The sequence below is a fragment of the Chelonoidis abingdonii genome, chromosome 4, assembly GCF_003597395.2.
Source record: "Chelonoidis abingdonii isolate Lonesome George chromosome 4, CheloAbing_2.0, whole genome shotgun sequence".
Lineage (NCBI taxonomy): Eukaryota > Metazoa > Chordata > Testudines > Testudinidae > Chelonoidis > Chelonoidis abingdonii.
Window position 1 is genome coordinate 6,138,587 of NC_133772.1, and position 27,168 is coordinate 6,165,754.

At 60.2% G+C, this 27,168-nt stretch overlaps 3 protein-coding genes across 3 annotated transcripts in view; 2 read left to right on the forward strand and 1 right to left on the reverse strand.

Moving 5' to 3' along the window:
- The window catches only part of AIP (AHR interacting HSP90 co-chaperone), a 340,731-nt gene that overhangs the window by 289,256 nt on the left and 24,307 nt on the right, over positions 1–27,168 (reverse strand). The gene's annotated exons all lie outside the window — the stretch shown is intronic.
- CDK2AP2 (cyclin dependent kinase 2 associated protein 2) lies at positions 4,648–6,310 on the forward strand. Its single transcript, XM_032775878.2, has 3 exons — positions 4,648–4,748; positions 4,834–4,966; positions 5,933–6,310. The coding sequence occupies exons 1-3, from the start codon at positions 4,734–4,736 to the stop codon at positions 5,998–6,000; spliced, it is 216 nt and encodes a 71-aa protein (XP_032631769.1). The 5' UTR covers positions 4,648–4,733; the 3' UTR covers positions 6,001–6,310.
- The window catches only part of PITPNM1 (phosphatidylinositol transfer protein membrane associated 1), a 22,308-nt gene continuing 6,135 nt past the window's right edge, over positions 10,996–27,168 (forward strand). Inside the window, 20 exon segments of the mRNA XM_032775877.2 lie at positions 10,996–11,130; positions 11,284–11,498; positions 11,936–12,057; positions 12,660–12,884; positions 13,612–13,923; positions 14,681–14,727; positions 14,729–14,768; positions 15,068–15,137; positions 15,139–15,197; positions 16,354–16,415; positions 16,833–17,077; positions 19,105–19,294; positions 19,606–19,713; positions 20,138–20,298; positions 20,711–20,898; positions 23,665–23,835; positions 24,202–24,351; positions 25,564–25,712; positions 25,909–26,019; positions 26,450–26,566. Of these exon segments, the coding sequence (XP_032631768.2) occupies positions 11,053–11,130; positions 11,284–11,498; positions 11,936–12,057; positions 12,660–12,884; positions 13,612–13,923; positions 14,681–14,727; positions 14,729–14,768; positions 15,068–15,137; positions 15,139–15,197; positions 16,354–16,415; positions 16,833–17,077; positions 19,105–19,294; positions 19,606–19,713; positions 20,138–20,298; positions 20,711–20,898; positions 23,665–23,835; positions 24,202–24,351; positions 25,564–25,712; positions 25,909–26,019; positions 26,450–26,566 (2,820 nt within the window). The 5' untranslated portion in view covers positions 10,996–11,052.

Genomic DNA, 27,168 nt, shown 5'->3' on the forward strand with positions numbered 1-27,168 from the left:
GTTCCCCTCCCCCTTGTGAGTCTTCCATGGAACAGCCCTTCCTGTGGGAGCAATCCCATCTGTCCCCCTCCCAAGTTACTTCTCCCCAGAACTGCCGCTCCCCTGGGTGTGACCTCCCCAGAACAGCATCTTTTCTGGGGGTGGGGACCTTCCCCCCTCCCTCACAGGAGCCAGTGATTTTCCCCACCCATAGTGAAAAGCCAACACCCCCACTGACCCCTCCCAACCTGGAAGTCCACTCTCCTTGTGTCTGGGCTTGTTTCCCTTCACCAGTGAGAGACCAACCCCTGCAGAGAACAGCCCTCCCCTTGCCAAGGAACCCCCTTGGGACCAGCCCCCTCCCAGCCCCAAGTAACTTTACTGTAGATAGTCCCCCTTCCCCCAGGAGCCCAGCTCCCCGACTGACATGCCCAAACAGACCTACCCAACCCCTGAACCAAACATCTAAGGGCCCAGGGCACCACCTGCTGGGGAGCCCCCGCAGCCAGGACCCTTTCACAGTAACTGGTTCATGTCAACATCCTGAATCCCCCCAGCAAGACAGTGCCACAACTCTGTTGCCCGTAGGCCTTCCCTTCCCCTACCCTGTGCCATTGGCACAGGCTGCTTGTGGCTTACACTGTTTTTTCAGTAGTTAGGGACTTTTTCCATTTCCCTTTGAGTATAGAATCATAGAATATCAGGGTGCGAAGGGACCTCAGGAGGTCATCTAGACCAGCCCCCTGCTCAAAGCGGAACCCATCCCCAGACAGATTTTTAACCCAGTTCCTTAAATGGCCCCCTCAAGGACTGAATTTACAACCCTGGGTTTTGCAGGCCAATGCTCAAACCACTGAGCTATACCTCCCCCTCACTGGTTGGGGACTTTTTCTGCTTCCCCTTGGGTAGCCACGTGGGCACTGTGCGTGGTCTAATGTGGTCGCTGGCAGGTCTGTCTCTGCTGCCTTTGAGCTTTGACACTGTGTTTTCTCCTCTCATTGTGATCTGTCACCTCAGCTTCTAGGTAGCATTTCTCATTCTGAGGCCTCAGAGCACTTAATTAAGAAAGTAAAGTACAGGTGCCCCTATCTTACAGATGGGGAACTGGGGGTGGGTGGAGGGGAGTTTGCTTCTCCAAGGTCTATGGTGCATAGCAAGGAGCGGAACTAAAGTCTTCTGACACCCACTTCAGTGCTTTTTTCCCCTGGACCAGCCTCTCATGTGAGCTATGCACCAGGCCAGGCATTAGCTTTTCTAACCACAAGATGGCCTTCCTGGAATGCAGCTCGGAGAAAGGGGCCATTCCTTGGCTGTGAAATGAGCTGGCCTGTCCCCACTCACTCTTCTTGGCTGTGTGGGTCGTTCAGCTGCTTGCTGTGTCTTCATCCATTCAGTGACTTAGAGAGCCTGCTTGTCTGTAGCAGATGCGACACGCTTTTGTAGCCTCTGAGCTGGAAGAGCAGCTTGTTGTTTGAGAAGTAACTTTGGATTGTGAAGTCAGACTTATCGTAATGCTGCCTACAGGTGACAAGATAGTGCTTGCAGCTGGGTCTTGGGCGTTTCTGACTTAAGAGCAGTTAACTGTAATCTTGTATACTCCCTCCTAAGAAATTAGGAGGCTGAATGCAGAAAAGGTGCATTTGTAGCTGGTGATAAACTCCATTAGAAGTTTACCCATGAAAGCTTATGCCCAGATAAATCTGTTAGTCTTTAAGGTGCCACCGGACTCCTTGTTGTTTCCATTAGAAATGTCAATTCTGTTCCTGGAGTGGGAGCCTCATGCTGATAGGGCACTTCTGAGGGACCTAACCACGGTAGGGGAAAAAAACAGCACTATGGTAGATAGGATTCCAGGGGGACAGATGCTAAGTAATGCACATTGGAGGGACTAATCTGAACTCACCGTCCACTTTACTGGGCTGTGTATTAACCATCACCACTCACGGCACTGCTGTGTACCACTGTGTACCATCACCACCACGGCACTGCTGTGTTTGCCTGAGGAATGGGCTGGGGAACACTACTGAAATCCTCGCCATGCCCTTCCGTAAATCAGTGGGGTGCCCTCCGGAGATGAAATGCAATACTAGTCAACCCATTACAGAAGGGACACTGCAGAATTGGAGGGGCTTTGGAGATGAGTGACAAGAAACTCTCAGCCCTGGAAGGAGGTTGGGATAGCTCAGCTTGGCAGAGAGGGGATTTGACAAAAGGATACAAAACACTGAATGGACTCCTAGAGACTGTGGAGCAGGACTGTGTATTTCCCTTGTCCTAATGCAAGGAACAAGGACATTGAATGACATTGGAATGTGGCACATCAGGCTCCCTGCTTTTAACTCCAGGAATCTCTGGTAAAGGGAAATACACAATTAGCTTGTGGAAATCACTGTCCTAGGACATCACTGAAGCCAAGACCTTAGCTGGATACAGAAAAAGATCAGATATCTAGCAGGGGATTCCTTTCATCCAGCCAGAACCAGTTCTTACTATTTAATATTTACTATTTTATCTGCCATGGGCCAGGCTCTCCCATAACTACTGCTGCGGAGTATCTTGCACCGTCCTTTGAAGTAGATGCTGCATATTTTAAGCATGCAAAAATCAGGAAATGTCACAGTTGTGGGGATGGAGGGGTATTGGCTTTTGCTTCTATATGATGTGTAAAGAAAGCTGTACTGTGGTGGTGGTTTGATCTGCTTGTGTGACTCATGTTAGATATTGAGATCTCGTCTTCCATTTTTCTCCTGTAAGACTCTCTGACCCCTGGGACAGTCCATAGGCTTGTGACCTCACCAAAAAAGTGAATCCTCAGCTGTGGGGCTTGGAAGGGAAGCTCAGAGCATGTCTACACATGAAAGTCAACCTGGAAGAAGCTGGCATGTGAATCAAAAGCGGATTAACTCTTCCTGATTAACTGCATGTGTGAATGCTTTTATTCCAGAACAAGAGTGCTTTGTTCTGAGCTAGTTTAATCCACATAGGAACAGCTATTCTGGAATACCACCCTGTGTAGATAAGGCCTTAGTCAGCAGGGTTAAATATCTAGATTTTGTCTCATGCCAATGCCTGGCATACAGCTGGGAGAGAAGATATTTTGTGAAGCCTTAACAGTCAAACCATTGCATGAGGGACCCAGGAGTCTCCCACTTCTCTGGTCCAACAAGGAGTTCTCTAGGCCAGGATTGATACCGCAGGTGGCTTGAGGCAATTGGAGAGATGCTTGTAGTTGAGACTTGACGTGAGAGAGAAGTTGGTGACACAGATGATGGAGGATGTGGGGGAAGCTCTGATATTGACCCTTTTGTGAGGAGCTGGTGCCAGACAAGTGGAGGAGGCAGGGGAGGCAGGAGATAACCGGGTTGGGTGGGTTCCCTGGCCTGTGCTATGTAGGAGGCCAGACATGAATGGTCTGAGTGAGACAGTAGGCCAGTGAAGGAGGCTGGAGTAGTGTTGAGAAGGCTAGAGAGCAGGGTGTTTTTTTAGGATCTGGAGGGAAGGTGAGTGAGCTGCTTGCATGGAGGTACCCATGCTGCTTTGTGCCCAGAGGAAGGCAGCTGCAGCATGCTAGAGCAGGGGGTTGGGGTGGTGGGCTGATCTGCAGACCCAAGGCAGGGGGAGGAGAGAATTAAGCATCACAGACGATGCGCAAGTTATGAGCAGTGGAGCAAGGGCAGGCTGGGAGTAGGAGGAGGAGCAGTGGAGATGGGGTTGTAGGGCGGAGACAGCTCTTGTCCAAAATAGGCTTTTGTTCCTTTGCAACACTTGGCTGCAGGAAGCTGAGCTAAACCCATCAGCTCCTGTGGTCAAGGCCAGCAGGGTGTGTGGGGAGAGGAGCCCGTGGTGCTGCTGTGAGCTGGGGGTTAATGCTCCCAGCACCCGGCAGAACTCGGTCACTGGCACTCTGCCCGTGGCACAGCTGCAAGTAGGGTAGCACAGGGAGAGGGCAAGAGCCCTGGTCTCCCAGCCCTGCGCCTGACCTCTCAGCCTCAGGAAGGTGGCAAGGGCTGAGAATGGAACTGAGCCCTCCATGGAGTGGGAACACTATAGGGAAGGGCCATAGTGTCAAAGGCTGCATTGAGCCCAAAGGAAGGGGGAAGGCTGCGTGGAGGTGGTGCTCCTCAGGCCACGGACCTGTCCTGGTCCGTGGATGTTGTCAGAGGCAAGGCAATCCCTGCAGAAGCCCTGGTACCACGGTGATCGCGACAGTGTAGGAGCACAGCTAGACAAGCTTGGAGGGGTTGGCAGGGCGTGTGCTGTAGGTCTAGCAGTGAGGCACAGCCTGAGTGCTATTACATAGGCAGGGGGTCAGTAGATCGGGGGACTGCAGGGGACATTGAGGCAAAGGGAGGAAGCAGCGGATTCTTCCCCCCTGGTTTGTGGTGACAGCAAATGGCACGGGCCAGATATCACTGAGCAGCACCAGGGCTAGAGCCCTGCCCCAACTGAAGCCCAGCAGATCCGATCCAATCCACTCCCCCACCCGTCCCACACAGCAGGGGGGAGGAATACCATGTGCGGGATATTGTGGCCTCTCTAGCATCGCTGCAGCCCACAGCAGGGTTGGGAGGGGCCTGTGTGCTGCATGGTGCTGGCCACAGGACACTGGGTCGGGAACAGGGAGGGTATTTCCTGGGTGACCTCCCCTTTCCTTTCCCACTCTTTCAGCCACGAGTGTCCCATCACCATCCGGATCTGTCCCTGGAGCCTCTGCCCCCTTCCGGCCCCTCTTCAACGACTTTGGCCCTCCGTCCATGGGCTACGTGCAGGTGAGCCGCTGCCCCCACCTCTGCTGCCTGGCTCAGCATGGCCTGGGGAGGGCTGGCTCCCTCAAGCTCTCTCTGCCCCTTGCAGGCCATGAAGCCACCAGGTTCCCAGGGCTCCCAGAGCACGTACACTGACTTACTCTCAGTCATTGAGGAAATGGGCAAAGAGATTCGACCCACCTATGCAGGTAGCAAGAGTGCCATGGAGCGGCTGAAACGAGGTACGAGGCACTGGGGGGTTGGTCTGGGTGTGACTGACTCAGTGACCCAGCCTGAATGTGCACAGAGGCTGAGGCATCTGCTGAGAGCTTGAGCTACCCCTGAGGGTGACTGATGTGGCCTGAGTCTTCAGAGAGCCTAACCCTGTTGCTGGGGAGGAGCTGCCCCAGGTGTGATCAGTGCAGTGATGCCGACTGAGGCTGCTGAGAGCCTGAGCCCGTTGCTGGGTCATGCAGGGTGAGGAAGCTGCCCCGGGCGTGACTCGCACAGCAAAGCTGCCTGAGTCAGAGACCATTGCTGGTGCTGGGGGTGGGGAGCTGCCCTGGGTGTGGCTGACACTGCCTGAATCTGCAGCAAGCCTGAGCCCATCACTGGGAGAGGGGCATGGGCTGCCCGAAGCATCTGAGTGGCACTTTTTTGGCAAACCCCATGAGGACAGTTGCGCTTTCAGCATTGTTTTCTGCCTGTGAGAGTGTATCCATCGCTGTCGGATGCAATGTCAGATACTGGGCTGAGGGGCTGTGGAGCAGCTAGTTCCCCGGTGGGAAGGAGGAGTTCGCCCCTCTGCCCAGTGTAGGTCCCCTCCATCCCTGCGCAACAGGGAGGCAAAGAGGAGAGACATCCCCTACACAGGCTAAAGCTGTGAATGCCCCCGTGCAGCCACTTAAAGCTACAGCTCCCCACCAGTGCCTGCAGTGCTGATGGCTCAGTGCCATGAGAGTGGAGATAAAGCCTGAGGAGTCAAGATCCACTCCGTCCTTCCTGGGGACGGGGGGGGTCGGGGGGCTGGCTGGCGCCTCTCCCACAAGGCTGATGCTACCCTTTCAGCCCTGCCTGTGGGCATTCTGCTCCTGGCTGGGAGATGGTGCCTGCGGTGGCCCAGGTGTGGCGCTGGCACTGTGCCCTGCTGGGCTGGGTTCGGAGGCCATTCGGCAGGTCTGAGGCTCCCTTGGGTTTTCCCCTTGCAGGCATTATCCACGCCCGGGCGCTGGTGAGAGAGTGTCTGGCAGAGACAGAGCGCAATGCGCGTACGTAACAGCTGCTGCCCTGCCCCATGGACCTTCCCATCAATGAGCATCTGAGAACCTGGAGATCTGCCCTCCCACGGACCTTCCCACCCGAGACCTGGCTCTGCCATACCCCCACACAGACCTTTCAGCATTTGGCAGCTGAGGATCTGGAGCGGGTCCTGCTGGAGTGCAGCTGTCGCCGGCAGTCAGCGCTGGGGAAGCTGGTGCTTGGGCCATGCTGCAGGGATCTCCAGGGAGAGGAGCCAGCGGCTTTTCTCGCATCTTTATAACGTGTTTGTTTTTATAACTCAATAAAAGAAAGCGTTGGGATTCTGACCTGCCTCTGGCCCTTGTGGTTTGTGCTGCTCCCAGTGACGAGGAAGGAGTTGGCCCCTCCCATGGCTTGTTCCTGGGGCCTCCCAGGGCCTTGGAAGCAGCAGCAGCTCGTAGGAGGAAGGCTGCCTTGCATCGGGGGCAGGATGCTGTATGCCCTGGGCTATCTGAAGAAAGCCCACAGCACCTGGAGCCTGGAACTGCATCACACGGAGCTATGCCACCTGCTACACTCCCCAGCTAGTGGTTGGGAGTGTGTCTGAGGCTGATGGGAAAGCAGCATGGTTGTGCTGGAATTGCACCTGGGAGGGGCTGTGCTGGCCTTACTCTAGTTGCACTTGCACTGCTCGACCTCCTGCGTTCTGAGCGTATGTTCTGCCTGCATAGCGACCTGTCACTGCTTCCCCCGTCTTAGCCAAACATCCTGCTGACTCAGCATGACCAGCCAGCCGGCAGTGTGAGTGGGTCCAGCACTCAAGCCTGGCCTCAGCCTTGGAGCCCTCCAGGGTTGGAATCCCAGATCAAGGGCATGTTCCAGTGGAGCAGAGGGGGGAACACCCAGCTGTTACTGGAGGGGGTTAGGGTGGGGTAGCTAAGGGTTAGGCTCGCTCACTGGTTAACAGCCTATACTTGTAAGTGATCTAAAATCCATGTTCTTACCTGGATTTGTTTGAATCTTGCTATGCCCCGTGGAAGGCTGGGGTAGGGTATTGGTCCAAATTTGGGGTGGTTTGAGCAAGGCTGGGCGATACTGGTGACCTGTGGTGATCAGGTTAGACCAGATAATCTGCCTAGTGGTTCCTTCCTCTAGGACTCTGACAAGGGCCTCCCAAAGTGGGAACCGTTTTGATGCAAAAATGGGTAGATGAACTGTTTTGCACAAAGTGTCTGCTTCCATGTTCAGGCCAATGGTAGTTCGAGGTGCCAGCTACTCAAAGGGGTTTCTCAGCTATTGCCTCCCCTCATAAGAACAACCATACTGGGTCAGACCCAAGGTCCATCTAGCCCAGTATCCTGTCTTCCAATGCCAGGTGCCTCAGAGGGTGACATTCCCTGTCACCTGTTCCCACCTTCTGGCTAACAGACTAGTGACACCGTCCCTGCCTATCCTGGCTAATAGTCATTGATGGACCTGTCCTCCATGAATTTATCTGGTTATTTTTGAACCCTGTTATAGTCTTGGCCTTCACAACAGCCTCTGGCAAAGAGTTCCACAGATTGACTGTGCATTGTGTGAAGAAATACTTACTTTTGTTTGTTTTAAACTTGCTCCCTATTAATTTCGTTTGGTGACCCTAGTTCTTGTGCTATGAGGAGTAAATAAATTATAATACTTTATTTACTCCTTACCCCAATAAGGAGCTGACTTTAATAATCAAAGTGCTTGAAATCCCTATACAGAGGGAGATTCTTGAAAACTGCTGCAACACAGCAGGGACTGGGGTAGACTTTCTGGGGAAAATCTGAGGTCCTTCAGTTAAGAGGTCTTGAGATCCAGCCTGCCTCTGAATAGTTACTTGTGTCATTTCCAGAGTCTTACAGATTATTCTTTGGTGCCAGGTATGGGACAGTCTGGGGCTCTGTCCCCCAGCCTGCTGTGAGCTTGGCTATTCAGTGGCACCAAGGACCAGCTCAAACTGCTGAGCTACATGAGTTTAGGTTGATTTACTTGTGGCTGGTTGGTGTCTCTGCCAGCGATTGCTCCTCAGCAGGGGTGGTAGAAGCAGGGGAGCCCTGGGCCCTTTAAATAGCCCCCAGAGCCCTGAGATAGTGGGGGGGGGGCTCTGGGGGCTATTTTAAAGGGCTGGGACTCCAGCTGCCTCTGCTGTGCCAGTCCTTTAAATAGCCAAGGGAACCCTGCTGCTTCCCCAGGGCTCCCATGGCTATTTAAAGGGCCAGGGCTGTAGAAGCAGGGGAGCCCAGGGCCCTTTAAATAGCCCCAGGGCTGCTGCTGCTCTGCCGGTGGGGGAGGGAGGAGGAGGGGGCACTTACTGTAGAGGGTGGATTGTACCCACATCCCCTGCCTACAGCCAGCCCCTGCTACACTTCCTGCCAGCACCAGCCCCGCACCACCTGCCCTGCCCACAGCCAGCCCCTGTCTCCAGCCAGCCCCACACACCCCTTTTTTTTACTTTAGTCGTCCCTGCCAGGGCCCTGTACTTCCTAAAGCTGGCGCTGGCACTAGCAGAGCTATGGTGGGGGAGCCCAGGGTTGGGATGGCAGGGGCTGTGGGTCAGGACTGAAGGGTACTGAGGGGGGCCAGTCCCTGGCTGCAGAGGGAAGGATGGCGGCTGACACTTTAAGTGAGTCACACTCGTCTCTCTTCCTTCCCCCCCCCCCCTCACAGCTGTTTTTCCCTTCTAGGTCTGAATGTCATTACCTCTGAGTCCACGCTATTTCTATGCACACTAGCTCGTAATGTCACGGCAGACGAGAGGAGGTGCGTGCTAATTCTAAAGTGCGCACGTTCGTTGCCTTGGAGGGGGGTCCCCCCCTGTTCTGGTCCGAGGGCGCATGTGCAGCAGCTCTCCCCTCACCGGTGAGAATCATGCAATCCCAGCCCAACCGGCATAGGAAGCACCGACAGCTCCTCACCAGCATCTTAGCCCAGAACATCCCCCCGCCCGCCCCACACTCCCTCCTCTGCCCCGCTCCCCTTGCCGTCCGCTTTCTCACCCCACGTCCCGCCTAACCCCCCCGCACTTCCTCCCCTCTCTTCCACCCCCTCACAGCCCCTCCCCTCGTTCCCAGCCCTACCGCCCCTGCCCCCGCATGTCCCCGTTTCCGTTCGTCCACCTGGCCCCAGCTTCCTTCCCCACGCTCCCCCCACACTCCCCCGTCTCCCGCCCTCCCGTCACTCCCGCCCTGAGCTGCCTATTCTCCGCCCCCTCCCGCTTCCCTACTCCGCTCGCCTCCCCCGCCCAGCGCTTCCCCCGGGCTCGCTCCCTCCCCCGCACCGAGCCGGGCGCCCGGAGGGTTGGGGGCGCCGGCGGAGCTTGGCAGCAGCGGAGCCGAGCCGAGACCGACCGACGCAGCGCCGGCTGCAGCAAGCCGAACCCCTGACGAATCTCCACATGCGCGGCGGCGAGGCCGCGCTCAGCAAGCTAGCGCGGGACGGGGAGGCCCGAGCTGGTGCATGAGTAGCGGCCCGTGCCGCAGCAGGTGGACGGGGGAGACCCGGCTCGGACGGAGCGCGGCCTGGCCTCTGAGGCGCGCGACTGCGACGTGGTCGGAGAGGGGTGCATGGGGGAGGCCTTCCCCCTCTTAGGGCACCTGGGGCAAATCTCATACGGGGGGTGATGGGCAGGGACCTTTCCCTGCTAGGGTCACGCCAAACCTACCCAGGGTGGGATGGGGCAGGAACCTTTCCCTCTAGGGGCACTTGCTGCAATCATCAAGGGTGGATGGGCAGGACCTTTCCCTTCTGGTGGGCACTGGCCTGCAACCGAACCCAGGGGTGGGAATGGCATGGGACCTTTTCCTCTAGGGCACTGTGCAATCTCAATACCGCGGGGTGAAGGGAGCAGGGACCTTTCCCTTCTAGGGGGCACGCTGCTACCTGACAAGGTAACCATAGGGGTAGGGATCTTCCCCAATGGGGGCACTGCTGCAACTGACAAGGGTGGGGAGGAGGTTTGGTGTACCAATACAGAGAGTTGTGGGGGAGTTTGGGGACGAGGGTTGGTGTGTGGTGGGAGATGGTGGGTACCTCAGGCAGGGGTGGTTTTTTTGGCGGAGGTATTGGTGCCTCCAGCAGAGGGTGTACAGGGTTTGTGGCCCTGGCCCAGGCCGGGGCTATGGGGGAGGTTTTGGTGCCCACACAACCTCAGTTGGGGGGGATGTTGAAGGGGGAGTTTGGCCCCAGGCCCAGTTAGGGGGAATATGGGGCTGGAAGGGTTTGGTGCCCCAGGCCCTGGTAGGGGGAATATGGGGCTGGAGGTTTGGTGCCCTAGGCCCAGGTGGAGGTGGGCTCTGTGGGGAGGAGGTTTGGTGCCCCAGGCTGTAGCAGGGCCTGGGTGGGAAAGTTTGGTGGGCCAGGCAGGAGTTGTGTGGGGCAGGTTTGGTGGCTCAGGCCATGGGGCTGGTTGGGGAGGTTTGGTGCCCCAGGTCCAGGTGGGTGGAATGTGGTGTGGGAGGTTTAGTGCCCTAGGCCCAGGCGGAAGTGGGCTGTGTGAGGAGGAGGTTTGGTTCCCTAGGCTCTAGCAGGGGCTGTGGGGGGAGGTTTAGTGCCCCAGGCCCAGGCAGGAGTTGTGTGGGGCAGGCTTGGTGGGCCAGGCCGTGGGGCTGCGGTGCCCACACTGCTATGTTCCCTTGGATCCGGGAGCAGCGCCCCCACTAGCCTTGGGCTGCCAGTAGCATCCAGCTAGTTTTGGGGTTGAAGCTGGACAGCGACCCAGAAGTCCTGTCCCTTGATGATGCAGGGCTGGGCAGGGTGAATGCAAGAGGACCTGACAGGGTGTGTGTGTGGGGGGGGCAGTGGGGGGAATGCCCCCCCACCCTCTGCCCCCCCCATTCCCTGTGCATCACCGTGGAAACGCATCAGGCAGGATAGAGTTTTAAGCAGGTCACATGAGGATTTGCTTCTTGTTCCCCATCCCCCATCCTGTGGGCCAAGCAGCCGAAGGGAAGGAGGAGGGTTGGGGCAGGAGAGGAGCAGGGATGGCCCCCCGGGGCGGGGGTCTGTGCGGGGGAGGGGCAGTGGGGCTCTAACTCCTCGCCCCTGTCCGCAGGCCCCACCAGTCACCATGCTCATCAAGGAGTATCACATCCTGCTGCCCATGAGCCTCGAGGAATACCAGGTGGCCCAGCTCTATATGATCCAGGTGAGGGGAGGGGTCTGTGGGTGCAGGGTGGGCTCTGGGTGCAGAGCAGGGACTGGATCTGTCTTTCTGGGAGGGTCGGCACCAGGGGGCGGTTGGAGTGGGACTGGCGCCAGGGCTCAGGTTGGAACCAATGGGTCAGCGTCTCCCCTCCAGAAGAAGAGCCGGGAGGAATCCAGCGGGGAGGGCAGCGGGGTTGAGATCCTGGCCAACCGGCCCTACAGTGACGGCCCAGGAGGCAGCGGCCAGTACACCCACAAGATCTACCACGTGGGCTCCCACATCCCCAGCTGGTTCCGTGCCCTGCTGCCCAAGGCTGCTCTGCAAGTGGAGGAGGAGTCGTGGAAAGCCTATCCCTACACGCGCACCAGGTGCAGCATGGCGGGGGGAGGGACGGGGTGTCAGGCCAGCTGAGGGGCATGCAGGGTGGAGGGCAGGAAGCTGAGGAACATTGGTAGTAGTGTTCAGGGGCCTACCCCCTTGCCCCTACTGTGTGGGTCTGTCGGGAGCACTCATTCTGGGGCCGTTCCAAAGTCCCTTGCAGGGCCAGGGGACTGGCACAGAGCAGGGGACAGCCTGCATCGCTGTGGGGCCCCACCTCATGCTGCACTGATGGCTCCAGGGGGTGGGATGTGGGATGGGGCAAGACCAGGGGAGAAGCTGTGTGGGATGTGGCTGGTGCAGGCCTGGAGTGGAGTGTGAGGAGAGTGAGGCAAAGGGGGAGATGGGTGTGGGTAGGGCAGGGGCTGGTCAGAACTGGGGCAGGGCAGAAGCTGCCCATTTTCATCCCGTCTCTCCCATCTCCCAGATACACCTGCCCCTTTGTGGAGAAGTTCTCCATCGAGATCGAGACCTATTACCGGCCCGACTCTGGCAAACAGAGCAATGTCTTCAACCTCACGGCGGCCGAGAAGAGGCAGCGGATTATGGGTAAGCACTGCTCGTGGGGACACCCGATACTGAGTGTGCCAGTCTGCGCCTTCGTGCTCGGGACACCTGGCGCCGGCACAGCCCCAATGCTGCTCCACCAAGACGGTGAGGAGCAGAGCCGGCCCCCAGGCGAGGGAGCCCGTGACCTGCCCAGGCTGTGCTCCGTGCTGGGACATGGGGCACAGACCTGGCACATAAGTGCCTTAGTTGTAGGGGAGCTCAGTGCTGGGGCAGGTCTGGCGGGTGGGGCCCAGGGGCTGGAGCCTGGAGAGCTCCCGTTATCTTGAGCCCTGCTGCTCCCGTGTGCTTTGTCCCAGAGTGCCGTGGGGCAGGGAGGGCAGAGTGCTGGGAGGGCGGGAGTTCTTCCCAGTCCTCCACCCGCTAATCTCCCTCCCTTTTGTGCACCCCACCCCCCCACACACACTGCTGCAACCGCCCTGTTCTATTGCTCTACAACAAAAACGTTGAGGAATGGGGCCCCAGAGCATTGTGGGGAATGAGGCAGGTATTTTCCCTGTCCCTGGGGGGCTGCAGCGGGTGAGACCCCTGGCACTGAGGCAGGCAAGTGCCATGTGTGGGTGCTGACTCCCTGCTGCCCCCAGACACCATTGACATTGTGCGGGACCCCATCTCGCCCAACGAGTACAAGGTGGAGGAGGACCCCAAGCTGTATCGCTCGGCGAAGACAGGCCGGGGGCCGCTGGGCGATGACTGGCTGGAGGGGGCCATGGCTTCTGGGCCCCTCATGTGTGCCTACAAGCTATGCAAGGTGGAGTTCCGCTACTGGGGCATGCAGTCCAAGATCGAGCAGTTCATCCACGACGTAGGTGAGTGCTGGCCCCAGTCCCCCCCGTAGCTTCCCTGCCCCTCAGCACTGCTCTGGTGCAGCCCCCGCCTCCCTTAGCCTGCAGCCCAATGGCACTGCCTCCCATACCCGGCACTGCCCCTTAGCATCATGCCTGCCCCCTCCAGCACTGCCCTTTCCTTGGTGCTGCCCCCCCCAACCCCCTGGCATTGGCCCTCCTACCACTGCACCTCGGGCACCACTCCTGACCCCTTGGCTTTGCCATCCAGCCCTACCTGGGATGACCCCCTGATGCTGCTCCCAGTGACTCCCCAGCTTCCTGGGGGGCCCAACCAGAGGAAGGGGAGCTGTTCACACAGCCTGCTGGGTCACACTGATGTAGCAGAGCCCTGGCATGTACATTAGGCCACTCTGGCTCAGGCTGGGGGAGGGGTGCTCTAGCTGGGGGAGGTGGTTGCAGAGGGGTGCTCTGGATTGGACTTGGAGTATTCATGGGGGAGGGGTGCTCTGGCAGGGGAGGGGTGCTCTGGCTTAGACTGAGATGGGAGTGGAGGAGTGATGCTCTGGCTGGGGGGGGTGTGGGGGTGCTCTGGCGGGGGGGTGCTCTGGCTCTGGCTGGGCGTGTTCGTGGGAGAGGGGTGCTCTGGTGGGGGGGATGGTGGAGGAGGGGTGTTCTGGCTCCAGCTGGGGGGGGCACTGGGGGAGGGGTGCTCCGGCTGCGCCGCACTCCCCTGCCCCTCACCCCACAGGGCTGCGCAAGGTGATGCTGCGGGCACACCGCCAGGCCTGGTGCTGGCAGGACGAGTGGACGGAGCTGACCATGGAGGACATCCGGCAGCTGGAGGAGGAGACGGCCCGCATGCTGGCTCAGAAGATGGCCAAGTGCACGGAGGCCGAGGAGGTGGCGGCTGCCCCCAGTGCTGAGGGCCGGGCCGAGCTGGGCAGCACTGACGGGCAGGATCGAGCTGAGGGGCAGGGGCCGCCCGACGCCTCCCCTGACGACGCCTTCGCCAAGCAGTGGTCCACATCCTCCCGCTCCTCCTATTCCTCCCAGCATGGAGGTGAGGGGGCCAGGGCGGGGGTGGGTGCTGGGGGCTTGTGGGGAGTGAGCTGGCCGGGGCAGGAGCAGGACAAGGGGTCTGGCAGGAGGTAGGGGTGCTGGGGGTGGAGGTGTTGGCATGGAGTGGGGTGGGAGCACTGGCTGGAGGGTTGCAAGGGGAGCTGCAGGGAACAGGGTGGGGCTGCTGGCAGAGGCACTGGGGGCAGAGGGGTGGGGTCTGCAGAAGTGCTGGGGGCTGGGGTGCTCAGGGGGACAGGGTGGTGCTGGCAGAAGTGATGGAGGACAGGTACTCAGGGGGAAGGGTGGGGGTGCTGGCAGGGGCGCTGGTAGACAGTGGCACTCGGGTGTCAGGGAGTGCTGGCAAGCCCACTGGTGGACAGAGTGCTTGGGGGGGGGCACTGGCAGGGGGGCCAGGGGCTGAGGCATTCAGGGGGAGGGATGGGGGTGCTGACAGGGGTGCTGAGGGACAGTGGTGCTCCGGCAGAGTGGTGGGGTGCTGGCAGGGGGACTGGGACATTCAGGGGGAGCGGTGGGGTGCTGGCAGTGGGGGGGCTGGGCACTTTAGGGAGGGGGTGGGGCGCTTGGCGGCGGGTTGGGGTGATGGGGCTCAGGGTGAAGGGTGGGGCACTGGCAGGAGGCTGGGTATGGGGCATTCAGGGGGAGGTGGGTGCTGGCAGGGGAGCTGGGGTGGATGCTAGTGGAGAGCTGTGGGGAAGGTTCCCCAGTCTCTGATATCTGACCCTCGTCCCATCCCCCAGGGGGGGTATCTCCCCAGAGTCTCTCAGAGTGGCGTATGCAGAACATTCGCACGGGACTCGGAGAACAGTCAGGAGGAATTCTTCGATGGCGCATGGTACGGAGGGTGGAGGGGAGTGGTCCCCATCCTGTAGTGGTGCGCCTAAGAGGGTCCCCCATTTTCTAGAGAAAGTATTCTCTGCTGCGGGCGTCCCTCATTCCTACTGGCAGGTGTTGCAAGTGGAGTCCTGCATTCCTGGGGGATATCTCTGCGGGGAGATCCCGCATTCCAGGGGTGCGTGCAGGGGGTCCCCATTCCCAGGGGCAGGTGCAACAGAGTCTCCATTCCACGGGTGTCTTCCCGAGGGTCCCTCATTCTTGGGGGGGGGTCTTTTGAGGGAGTGTCTCAGTTCATGACACACCCTCCCCTGCAGAGGATCTATCTGACAGTGACGACGTTCTTTGCAAGGAGATGACCAGTGGAACTCAACGACTTGCTGGACACGCTGGACCGGGCAGGCGAGTTGGACGAGGGGCTGGGTAAGCATGGGGCATGGGAGGGTCAGGCAGGGTAAACACAAGAATGGCCATGACTGAGTTATACCAAAAGGTCCAATCGTAGCCCAGTATCCGTCTGCCGACAGTGGCCAGTGCCAGGTGCCCCAGAGGGAATGAACAGAACAGGGAATCATCAAGTGATCCATCCCCTGTTGCTCATTCCCAGCTTCTGGCAAACAGAGGCTATGGACACCATCCCTGCCCATCCCGGCTAATAACCATTGATGGACCTATCCTCCATGGACTTATCTAGTTCTTATTGGAATCCTGTTATAGTCTTGGCCTTCACAACATCCTCTGGCACAGGTTGACTGTGTGTTGGGTGAAGAAATACTGCCTTAGGTTTGTTTTAAACCTGCTGCCTGTTAATTTCATTGGGTGACCCCTAGTTCTTGTGTTAAGGGAAGGAGTAAATAACACTTCCTAAAGGACAGGGAAGTAGGAGGGTGCGGGGCAGGATAGGGTTGGGGGACAGGACAGCAGAGGATAGGGGTGGTGAGAGAAGTAGGGCTTAGGGTGGGCAGGGAGGCAGGAGGGTGGGGGTTGGGATAGTGTAGAGCAGGGGTCGGCAGCCTTTCAGAAGTGGTGTGCCAAGTTTTCATTTATTCATGGTAATTTAAGGTTTTGCGTGGCAGTAATACATGTTACATTTACAGGGGCCGGCGACTGGGACCCCAGACTGGCAGCAGGCTGAACAGACCGGTGGCTGGGACCCCAGACTGGCAGCAGGCTGAGCAGCTCAGGCCACTGGCAGTTTGGGGTTCCTGCCGCCAGCCCTTGGCTGCCGGGGTCTCGGCTGCTGTCCCCGCTCAGCCTGCTGCCGTCCAGGGGTTCCATCCATCCAGACTAGCAGTGGGCTGAGCAGGGCCAGTGGCGGGGACCCCGGGCTGGCAGCAGTGTGCTACACTAAATCAGCTCATGTGCCATAGGTTGCCGACCCCTGGTGTGGCGTGAAGGTGGCAGGTGGCATGGGGGGAGTGGGGGAGGCAGGGGAGTGGGTCAGAGCACAGCAGGGCGAATTCCGGGGTCCCCATGGTCCATCTGCACCTCAGGGTAGCAGGGTTGGGATCCAGCAGCTGGGCTCGGCCCCTAGGGCACCTCCCACGCCAGCACGCTCACCTGGGCTTTGTCTGTGCAGGGGACGGGACTGGTGTGGCCAAGCCCAGTGGCAATGGACTGACTGGGGCCAGCTTTGCTGAGGTGTGTGGCCCCCTGCCCTGGCCCCGGCCCCCCACCCCACCCATGACCTACCTGGCGCTGGCTTCAGCCCTGCCACCTGTCTTGTCTCACCTGCCCCTGCCCCACCCCATCTGGTCTGGCCCTCTCCTTGCAACCCAGATGCCACTAGGAATCACCAGCCAAGCCACCCCCGACCCCAGCGGGAGGCAGAGCTGGCTGCTCACAGTCCGGTGTGCCTAGGGCAGCTGCATGGGGCCAAGTGGGGGCTCCGTGCCCCAGCCCAGAGCTGCATAACTTGGCTAACCTGGCATTCAGGGAGGTACTTCCCAAGCTCCACCAAGGGGCACCATTATCTCCCCACCCCACCCCTCCTCCCCACTCCCCCCCGCCCTGGGCAGCAGTCCCTGCTTGCCCCACTGACAGCATGTCTCCCCGCAGGGTGGCTCTGCAGAGAGCATGGCGCAGGCCTGCCGAATCCACGCGCTGTTCCTTATCCTGCACAGCGGGAACATCCTGGACCAGAGTGCAGGCGAGCCGGGCTCCAAGCAGGCTGACGTGCAGACGCTGGCCGCCACCTTCGACACCGTCGCCCGCGTGCACTTCCCCGAGGCGCTGGGCCACGTGGCGCTGCGCCTGGTGCCCTGACCGCCCATCTGCGCCGCTGCCTACGCCCTGGTCTCCAAGTATGTCTTCCCTCCTGCAGGGGGTGCTGCTTGCAGTCAGGGCTGGCCCTGTGCCCCAGTGGGGTGCTAGGGGAGCTCTGCTGCAGGGAGTAGGGTGTAGACTCCATTAGGGCGCTCTCCTTCAGGCAGTGCTGGCGCTAGCGTGGCGCTAGTGGGTGCTGCACTCCCGTATCAGCAGAAGAGGTGCCTGCTGGGCGTGGTGTTGCCCAGTCCTTTGTCAGGGTGGATAATAATTGCATTGATTGCCAGTCAATACTAATGTAATGAACTGGGGGTACTAGGAGTCTCGTCCCAGAACCAGGCTCCACAGAATTAAAACTGACAATTCAGTAGCTCGTAGGGAGCTGCGGGTGAATGGCAAAGCCTCTCCTGTTGAGAGCAAAGCCAAGCCATGATGATTTCTAGTCACGCAATCCACAGACAGCAAAGCTCCAAACCCCACACAGATAGCAGGACATTTGATGCCATTCCCTGTGTGTGCTCATCTACTCACAACCTTGGGGAGCTGGTGGGGAGACAGAAAGGAGCAGCCGTGTCCCTGGGCTGCCCAAGGAGTCCGATGGTCCAGACCCCGGATGCCCAAAGGTCGGTGGGAGATAGCAGTGGAGAATTGAAGGGTCACGGATGGAAAGCTAGGCCCCCGCTGCCTGGTGGTGTGGCCTGTTACAGAGCCTGGGCGATATCACAAACATTCGTTCTGATGCCCAGCTTCCCGTGTCCAAATCTATCTTCCTCACCCTTGTAATACTGGGATGGCCTTATCCTGTCGGTTAACACATCCGTTCCCTTTGGCTCATGTCATATAGGTCACCTATTCCTAGGGCCCTACCAAATTCACGGTCTGTTTTGGTCAATTTTATAGTCATAGGATTTTAAAAATCATAAATATCATGATTTCAGCTATTTAAATCTGAAATTTCACGGCGTTGTAATTGTAGGGGTCCTGGCCCAAAAAGGAGTTGTGAGGGGTGGGGGTCATAAGGTTATTGTGGGGGAGAGGGGGTTGCGGTACTGCTACTCTTAGCTGCTGCACTGCTGCTGGCAGCGGCGCTGCCTTCAGAGCTGGGCAGCTGGAGAGCGGCGGCTGCTGGCCGGGAGCCCAGCTCTGAAGGCAGAGCCGCCACCAGCAGCAGCGCAGAAGTAAGGATGGCCTGGTATGGTATTGTCACCCTTACTTCTGTGCTGCTGCCTGCAGAGCTGGGCTCTCAGTCAGCAGCTGCCGCTCTCCAGCCGCCCAGCTCTGAAGGTAGCAGTGTAGAAATAGGAGTGGCATGGTATGGTATTGCCACCCTTACTTCTGCGCTGCTCCTGGTGGGGTGCCACCTTCAGAGCTGGGCGCCCGGCCAACAGCCGCCGCTCCCTGGCCACCCAGCTCTGAAGGCAGCGGAGAAGTGAGGGTGGCAATACTGTGACACCCCCTAAAATAACCTTGTGACACACCCCCCCCTGCTGCAAATCCCTTTTGGGTCAGGAACCCCAGTTTGAGAAACGCTGGTCTCCCCCATGAAACCTGTGTAGGACAGAGTAAAAGCCACAAAATCCAGATTTCACTGGGGAAGACCAGATTTCAAGGTCCATGACATTTTTCATGGCTGTGAATTTGGTAGGGCCCTACTTAGTGCTCAGGCAAGTTGGTGGTTAGACGTCTGCCAGCGATTCTGTGCCAAAATACCCCAGCTCAAGCGGTCACCTGGTACCGTTGTGTCCCAACTCTCTCTCGAACAAGCTAGTCCCAGCTCCCCAAACCTCAGGTAACGGTTGGGCCATTTCCTCTGTGCTGAGGGCCATAGGGCTACTTAACTCATGCGAACTTGCTTAGGCCATTGTCTTACAGGACACAGGCCTGTGGGTTCCTTGTGTTACTGCTGAGCTAAATCAAAGACTCCATGGGCTACTGTGGGTGGTGGTCCAGCTGCGTGGGCCATCCCTCAACTGGCAAGGGACGGGCTGCCTTCCGGCAATGGCACAGGGCTGTGGGGGTCTCCAGGCAGCAGCTGCTTCTCTCACCACTAACCCCTCATCCCCAGCCTCAGCCCCTACAGCCATGATAGGGACAGCCTGTCCAGCAGCCAGGACCACATCCCACTGGCCGCCCTGCCCCTGCTGGCCACGTCCTCCGGGAGCTACCAGCACGCCGTGGCCACCACCATCTCCCGTGCCAACCAGGCCCACAGCGCCTTCCTGCACTCCCCTGAGGGCTCCGGCTTCTGCGGCCAGGTCGGGGGGCAGCACTGGGGGAGGCGAGGGGGGCACAGTTGGGAGGAGAGTGGGGATCAGGGTGGGGGTTGGCTGTGAGGAGTGGGATGGGGGAGTTGTGAGGATTGGGGTCTCTGGCTGTGGGGCCGGAGAAGGGAGCACTGGCTGGGGGGGGCACTGTAAGGAGTAGGGGTTGGTGGCTCTGGGGGACATTGTGGGATGGAGGGCTGTTGGGAAGGGGGCATTGACTGTGGGGGTGGGGCAGGGCCAGGTGGGCTATGGCTATGGGGTGTGGGATCCCTCCCAGATCTGATGGTCCCTCCCTCCAGTAGGTGGTGCTGATTGGTGACTGCGTGGGGGGCATCCTGGGTTTTGATGCCCTGTGCCAGAGCTGGGCAGGCACTGCGGGAAGCCGGAGCAGCAGCCGCCGGGGCAGCCTGGTGAGTGCCTGGGCCCCTCTTTGCCAAGGGAGCTCAGAGGGCTCTGGCAGCCCCTCTGCAGGATCCCCCATTTTCACATCACTCTACACTGCCCCATACCCACAACCCAGAGCGCTGGAGCCTGCTGGGCTCTCCATGACCCTGACCCTTTACATGGTGGGGAGGGACCAGCAGCTCAGGGAGCCCTGGTCTAGGATGGGGACGGGCCTCTGAGGGGTGACGGGTCCAGGGCATGGAGGGCCCCCTGAGGTGGGGACGGTGCCCACAATGGATAGGGGGTGGCGCTGCTCCTGTGATGGGTGGGTTGGGATTCCCGCAGTGGGGTGGGTGGCACTGGCCCAGTGAGGGGTGGGGTGGCTGCGATGGGGTGGGTGGCACTGGCCCCATGAGGGTGCTGCTCTATCACTGCTCACTCACTTCCCAGACCATGGAGCCGATCTCCCCGGAGCTGGGCAGCAGGAAGGACCCGCTGGCCGAGGGGGCAGCGGGGACGGGACGGACCAGCCCCGAGCCCAGGGTGCTCCCGCCCCCCCAGGAGCAGAGCGACGTGGACTCTGTGCGCCAGCAGCACAATTTCCTGTGCAGGTGAGAGCACCTGGGGTGGGGGAGGGCTGCCCTCAGTGGGTGCAGGGGGAAGACATGGGGGGGAGGGCAGGGGGAGGGGTGACCCCTCCACAGAATGCCACTGGCAGGATTGGAGCAATGGCTCTGGGCCCCATGGCACGGCTCACCCCAGTCGGGGGCAGGAGATTGACAGCTGCACCCCAACCCCATGGAAGCAGCACCATGTGGACATGCACAGAACCAGACCCCTGCCCTGGGGCCGGATAGGAGCCGGTGCCCCATGGAGGGCAAAGACCCTGTGTCCCATTCCCCACTCCCTGAGCCTGCCAGACCCCCTGCCCTGGGGCTGGATCAGAGCCAGTGCCTCGTGGAGGGGAAAGGCCCCGTGTCCCATCCCGGTGGCCACTGGAGCCTACTCTTCTGTCCTCTCCAGCCTGCAGGCCAGCGTCCCCCAGGGGGAGGTGGAGCTGCGGCGCAGCAGCTACTCCTCGGGCTCAGAACTGGATGGGGGCGAGGGCACGGCCGCCCGCCTCGACTTCAAGGTGTCCGGCTTCTTCCTGTTCGGCTCGCCGCTGGGGCTGGTGCTAGCGCTGCGCAAGACGGTCATGCCAGCCTTGGATGGTGAGGGTCCCCCCGCACCAGCCTGCCCTGGCCCCTGTACCCGCACAGAGCTCCCCCAGTGCCGACACCGGGCCTCCTTTCTTCCTCCAACACTGACCCCTCACGCTGCCCCAGCACAGGCACTGCCCCCAGCTCAGATTTCCAGGGGGTTCAATGCCCTGGCTGTTACCCAGCATGAGGGTAACTAAGCCCATGGCCATGCCTGTGTCGACGTACCCTTAGTGCGCCAGGCCCTTGGCTCAGCTTTTTCCAAGGGTGAGGCCTGTGGCTTCAGCCCCTGAAACTGGGCCCTGCTTCTCCCCGGGGCTCCCCAGCGGGTCCCAGTGAGCTCAGGCCCCTGGCAGAGCAATGGGCCCCACATGGATCTGCAGGGAGAGTGCGTGCCCTCTCCCACAGTCAGCATTTGGCAGGCCCCTGGAGGCCACTTGGGGCCGCAGAAGGAAGCCAGACTTAGTCACAGTCCCATTCCCTGCCGGTGCCCTGGGCGGCCCTGCTCTGATCATTGCAGTGTCAGGCTGGAAGGGGCCTCAAGAGGTCAAGTCTGTCCCCTCACACTGAAACAGGACCAAGTAAACGTATACCATCCCTGACAGCTGGGGCTTGTCCCACCTGCAGGGACGGAGCTTCCGCACCCTCTCTTGGAAGCTGTCACAGCTTCTCAGGGTCTGTGCTGCCCCCCAGCTTGTCAACCGTCCCTCAGAGGAACCCTTGAGTGCACCAGCCCCCCAGGGATCCCACCCGTCCTCCAGGGCCAGCCACGCAGCCTCACCGCCTCCGAGACAAAGCCTCTGGGCTCCAGCCCTCCTGTTCCACCCTGTGAGCTCTGCCTGGTGCCTCCCACTGAGCCAGACCCCTGGGAAAGACCTGGTCGCTCTTCAGGGGCCAGTGCCCCCAGCCGGGGTTCGCAGTGACACATGGCAGCCTTTTCAGAACAGCGTCGGGTTATGAGTCACCTGGGACTCGGCCTGGGGAGGCCCTTAGGGCCACAGATAGAAAGACAGGTGAAGACACTGTCCAGCAGGCCCGGCCATCGCCCCTCCACCCCAGCCGAGCTGCCCTGAGATAAGATCACGGAGAGCAGGTCCATCCCTGGCTATTAGCCAAGGTAGTCACAGACGCAACTAAACTGACCACCAGAATCTGGAACTGGATGACAGGGGATGGATCACTTGAAAATTCCCCAGTTCTGTTCATTCCCTCTGAAGCATCCGACACCAGTCACTGTTGGAAGACGGGATACTGGGCTAGATGGACCATTGGTCTTACCCAGTGTGGTCGTTCTCATGACCCACAAACACCAGAGAAAGGTTGACATGCAATTAGCCCCTTGGCTGGTAACTGCCTTGCTGGGTTAACCCACTGCCCAGGGTAGTGAGTGGTGACATACGCCACCACCAGAATGTATTTCTTCCCTGGGCGAGGGGGCTGTGCTGTGGGCCCCATGCCGGCAGCCACCTTCCGAAAAGGTTCCTTTTGGGACTGTTCATAGTTCCCCCCCATCAGCCTCTCCCAGTTGGCCACATGGCCCAGGAAGAGAGTGAGGCTACGCAGCCCGCCTGCAGGGGGATCCAGTTCACAGGCTGCCTCGGAGGGAAAGGATGCACCTTGAACAGGGTCACCGATCCAGCATCTCCATCCAGTGGATTTCTGCCACACAGCCTTGTGCTCCTCAGGCCTCCATTGCCAGGGCCTGCTTCCCCTGCTGCTCTTTGGCTGCTTGCCCCGCTAAGCCTGGGTGACCAGATGTCCTGATTTTATAGAGACAGTCCCGATTTTTGGGTCTTTTTCTTATATAGGCTCCTATTACCCCCCACCCCCGTCCCGATTTTTGTCACTTGCTGTCTGGTCACCCTAGCTCAGCCAGCTCCTGTCACTGCAGCCCCCAGACGCCGGCCCTGCTCTAGTTCCTGGGCTGGGGCCACTGCGGCTGTCACCCTTGGGTTCTCACCTCCTCTGGGGCGTCTGGGTCCCCATTCCCAGTGCTGGTGGATTGGACCACTCAGAACCTCACCTGGGATGGAACCAGGGTTCTTTGCCAGATGGTCCTGGAGCAGGCCCCCCAGCATCTGCACTGCTTTGCCATCTACCTCGTGGGGAGTCGTTTAGATGTCACGTCTGCCGTTTCTTTTTTCAAAGACTCCTAGATTCCCAGGCCAGAAAAGCCCATTGTGATCAGCTAGTCTGACCTCTCTAGTACAGGCTGGAGACTGGCCCCAAAATAGCTCCGAGAGCAGAGCTTTTACAATAAACATCCCATCTTGATTTAAACATTGGAGAACTCACCGCAGCCCTCGGCAAATTGTTCTAATCTGGTTTCTGTTGCCAGGGCCACTTGTTGCGGGAAATAACTGCTGCGTACAACACCCACTGCTGTCACCAAGCTGGCACAGATTTCCAGGGTCTCTGGTACCCCAGCTTCTCCCCGTGGTGAGAGGGGGCCCCCTCATTCCCCTAGGTGCTGATCCCACCCCCTGAAACATTTGTTCCCCCACTGCGCCCCCCCACCCGGTGCAGGGGCCTCTCTCCCCTGGATTGCTCACATCCCCCCTAGGCACAGGGGCTGCGGCCCCCCATTGCTTGCCCCCCTGCATCACTGCTCCCCTCCCCTGCACTGCTCACTCAGTGGGTGACCCTTCCGCATTGCTTGCTCACCCCCTACTTCCCCCCCAACCGAGGTGCAGGGGCTAGCCCCTCCCCTGCATAGCTCACTAACCACATCTCCCCACCCCTCTCCGGCGCAGGCATTTAACCTTCCTGTCCCTGCAGTGGCCCAGATGCACCCGGCCTGCGAGCAGATCTACAACCTGTTCCACGCAGCCGACCCCTGCGCCTCGCGCCTGGAGCCCCTGCTGGCCAAGGCCTTCCACGCTGTGCCCCCCCTGGGCGTGCCTCGCTACCAGAAATATCCGCTGGGCGATGGCACCTCTGCACTGCTGGGTGAGGGCTGGGAGTGGGAGGGGAGGGCAGGATTTCTTTGGGGCAGTCTCATTGGGAGCATGGGGTCCCCAGGGGCTGGGGGTAATATTGTGGGGTAAGGGGGGACAGTGGGGGTTTGGGGGTTCCCTCTGGGATGTCCCCTTGATGTAGGCAAGTGGGGGATGTGACAGTGGAGGTTAGGGAGTCCCTCGGGGCCAGTGAGAGTTAAGGAGGCCCCTCTGGGATGTCCCTCTGGGGTCAATAGGGGACAATGGGGGGCTGGACCAGTGGGGTTTGGGGGTCCCCTCTGGGTTGCCCCTCAGGGGTCTGTGGGGGGCAGGGTCCCTGGGGTTGCTGTGCTCACCCTGCTCTCTCTCCCTGGCTCAGCTGAGGCCTTGCAGACTCATTCCGCCCTCTTCCTGGGTGACTTGGAGCTGACGGCGCCCACCACCCCTACCAGCTGCTTTGGGGGCTTCTGGAGAGGCAACGAGACAGGAGAGCCCCCCGCTCCCTCCAGCACCAGCGAGGTCGTCAAGAGTGAGTGTGACCCCTCCCCGTCCACCTAGCTCCTTGCCTACCCCGCCCACCAGCACCAGCAAGAGTGATGTGGGAAGTCAGGAGGATGGAGCATTGAAGGGGGTACAAGACAGGAAGCTGTGGGATATGGGGTAGGTCTGGGGTGAGGGGTACGGGCAGGTCTGTGGTGAGAGGTTTATTAGGGCAGGGGGTGAGGGGTAGGGACAGGTTGGGTGAGGGATGCAGGGTGGAAGGGGCAGAGTACAGGGCAGGTCTGGGGTGGGGGGCTGCAGGGCAGAGATGGGAAGGTGGGGGAGCTGCAGGGCAGGAGGCATCTCAAGGGTGGGTGGTGTAGGCCAGGGGATGAGGGGTAGGGGCAGGTCTGAGGTGAGGGGAACAGGGTGGAAGGGGCAGAGTATGTGGCAGGTCTTGGGTAGGAGGGAGCAGTGTAGAAGGTGAGGGGGTAGAGGGCAGGTCTGGGGTGGGAGTACCGGGTGGAGGGAGTGGGGTACAGGGCCACTGTGGGGTAGGGGTACCAGGTGGAGGAAGTGAGGTACAAGGCCGCTCTGGGGTGGCGGTACTGGGTGGAAGAAGTGAGGTACAGGGCTGGTCTGGGGAGCGGGTATCTAACAGAAGGAGCGGGATACAGGGCCGATTTGGGGAGGAGGTACTGGGCAGAGGAAGTGGGGTACAGGCTGGTCTGGGGTGGGGGTACCAGGTGGAAGAAGCGGGGGGGGTACAAGCTGGTCTGCGGAGCGGGTACGGAGCAGAGGAAGCAGGATGCAGGGCTGGTCTGGGGAGGGGGTACCAGGCAGAAGGAGCAAGGTACCGGTCCAGTCTGGGGAGGGGGTACTGAATGGAGGAAGCTGGGGAGGGGGTACGGGGCGTAAGGAATGGGGTACAGGGCTGGTCTGGGGAGACAGTACTGGGCGGAGGAAGCAGGGTACAGGCCATTCTGGGGCAGGGGATACTGGGCAGAGGAAGCAGTGTACTGGTCCAGTCTGGGGAAGGGGTACCGGGCAGAGGAAGCGGGGTACCGGTCCAGTCTGGGGAAGGGGTACCGGGCAGAGGAATCTGGGGAGGGGGTACCAGGTGGAAGAAGTAGGGTACATGTCAGTCTGGGGAGGGGGTACTGGGTGGAGGAAGTGGGGTACCGGTCCAGTCTGGAGTGTGGGGACCGGGCAGAAGGACTGGGCCGGGGTACGAGTTTTCCTGACACCACTCTCCCCGCAGTCCTGGAGCGGTGGTGGGGCCCGAAGCGCATTGACTACTCCCTGTACTGCCCCGACGCGCTGACCGCCTTCCCCACCATCACCCTGCCGCACCTTTTCCATGCCAGCTACTGGGAGTCCTCCGACGTGGTAGCCTTCATCCTGCGCCAGGTGTGCTGGGGGGGGGTCCGGGAAGGGAGGGGTCAGAAGGCCTGGGGGCATGGTCTGTGGCACAGAGGGTGTCGTGAGCATGGTGGGAAGCGAGCAGTGGCCGGTGCCCTGTGGCCGGGGGGCTGGTGCCTAGCGACGAGGAGGGGCGTGGGCAGTGGCCATGGCTGGGGGCACTGAGGCCGTGCTGCTATTGCAGGTGATCGAGAAGGAGCGCCCCCAGCTGGCGGAGTGCGAGGAGAGCTCCATCTACAGCCCCGCCATCCCCCGCGAGAAGTGGCAGCGCAAGCGCACACAAGTGAAGATTCGGGTACGCAGCCTCCACCCGCCTGAGGCCGGGGCAGCTGGCCTGTGCCCGAGCAGGGGGCTGGCCGGGGGGGTGACAGGGGCCTGGGCAGGAGATGGTGCTGCTGGGGTGAGTGGGCAGAGGATAGTGGGGGCCCAGGCAGAACGGAGGGGGCAGGGGTCTGGGGGGAGTGAGCGGGGAGGTGGCGATTGAATCATTGGGTTGATGGCTGGGTTATGTCATTGGGGTGATGCAGAGTCAGCAGTACACCACTGGCCCCCCAGCTGGGCCAGGCTCCTGCGGCACGGGGCTCTGGAAGGGAGGCTGGACTCAGCCCCAGCTATGCTGCCTAAGCTCAGGCAGGCCCCCCTGGGATGGGGGGCAGAGACCCCAGCAGCCCTTTGGGGGTGGGGGGAGGACCCACCGCCACTGACCCCCCTGCCCTGCCCCGCAGAACGTGACGTCCAACCACCGAGCCAGCGACGTCATCGTGTGCGAGGGGCGGCCCCAGGTGCTGAGCGGGCGCTTCATGTACGGCCCCCTGGACGTGGTGACGCTGACCGGGGAGAAGGTACCAGTGCTGTGGGGGAGAGGCGGGGGGGCTGGGAGGGTGAACCTGGCACTAGTGCCCTGGGGTGCCATGCAGCTCTGGACTCCGTTCCTGGCTCCCTCTGTGTCTGCCAGTCCAAGGCCAGAGCCCCGGGTCTCCCCAGCTGGCTTTCCCTGCTGTTCGCTCTCCATTGGGGTTCGCTATTTGCATTCTCTGCTGGTCTGGGTCGGTTTCGCCAAGGCCTCCAATGACCCATTCCGCCCCCCCGCCCGCCCGCACCACAGGCAGTGTGTGACACAAACACCTCAAGTCTCCTGCTCCGGCCCCCCAGCAGATTTAACCCTTTTGCTCCCATTGGCCAGCAAGGCAAAGTACAGGGGGAAACACTTTGGACTCATAAAAACATCAGAAAACTCTCAATTTGTCATGGGGGAGGAGGAGGATCAGGAGTCCGTCTGGGAGCCCCAGCAGGTGCAGGGTGTGTGTGTGGGGGGGGTCTGTCTGGGTGCCCCAGCAGGTGTGGGGTGTGTGTGTGGGGGGTCAATCTGGGTGCCCCAGCAGGTGTGTGTGTGGGCGGGGTCTGTCTGGGTGCCCCAGCAGGTGTGGGGTGTGTGTGTGGGGGG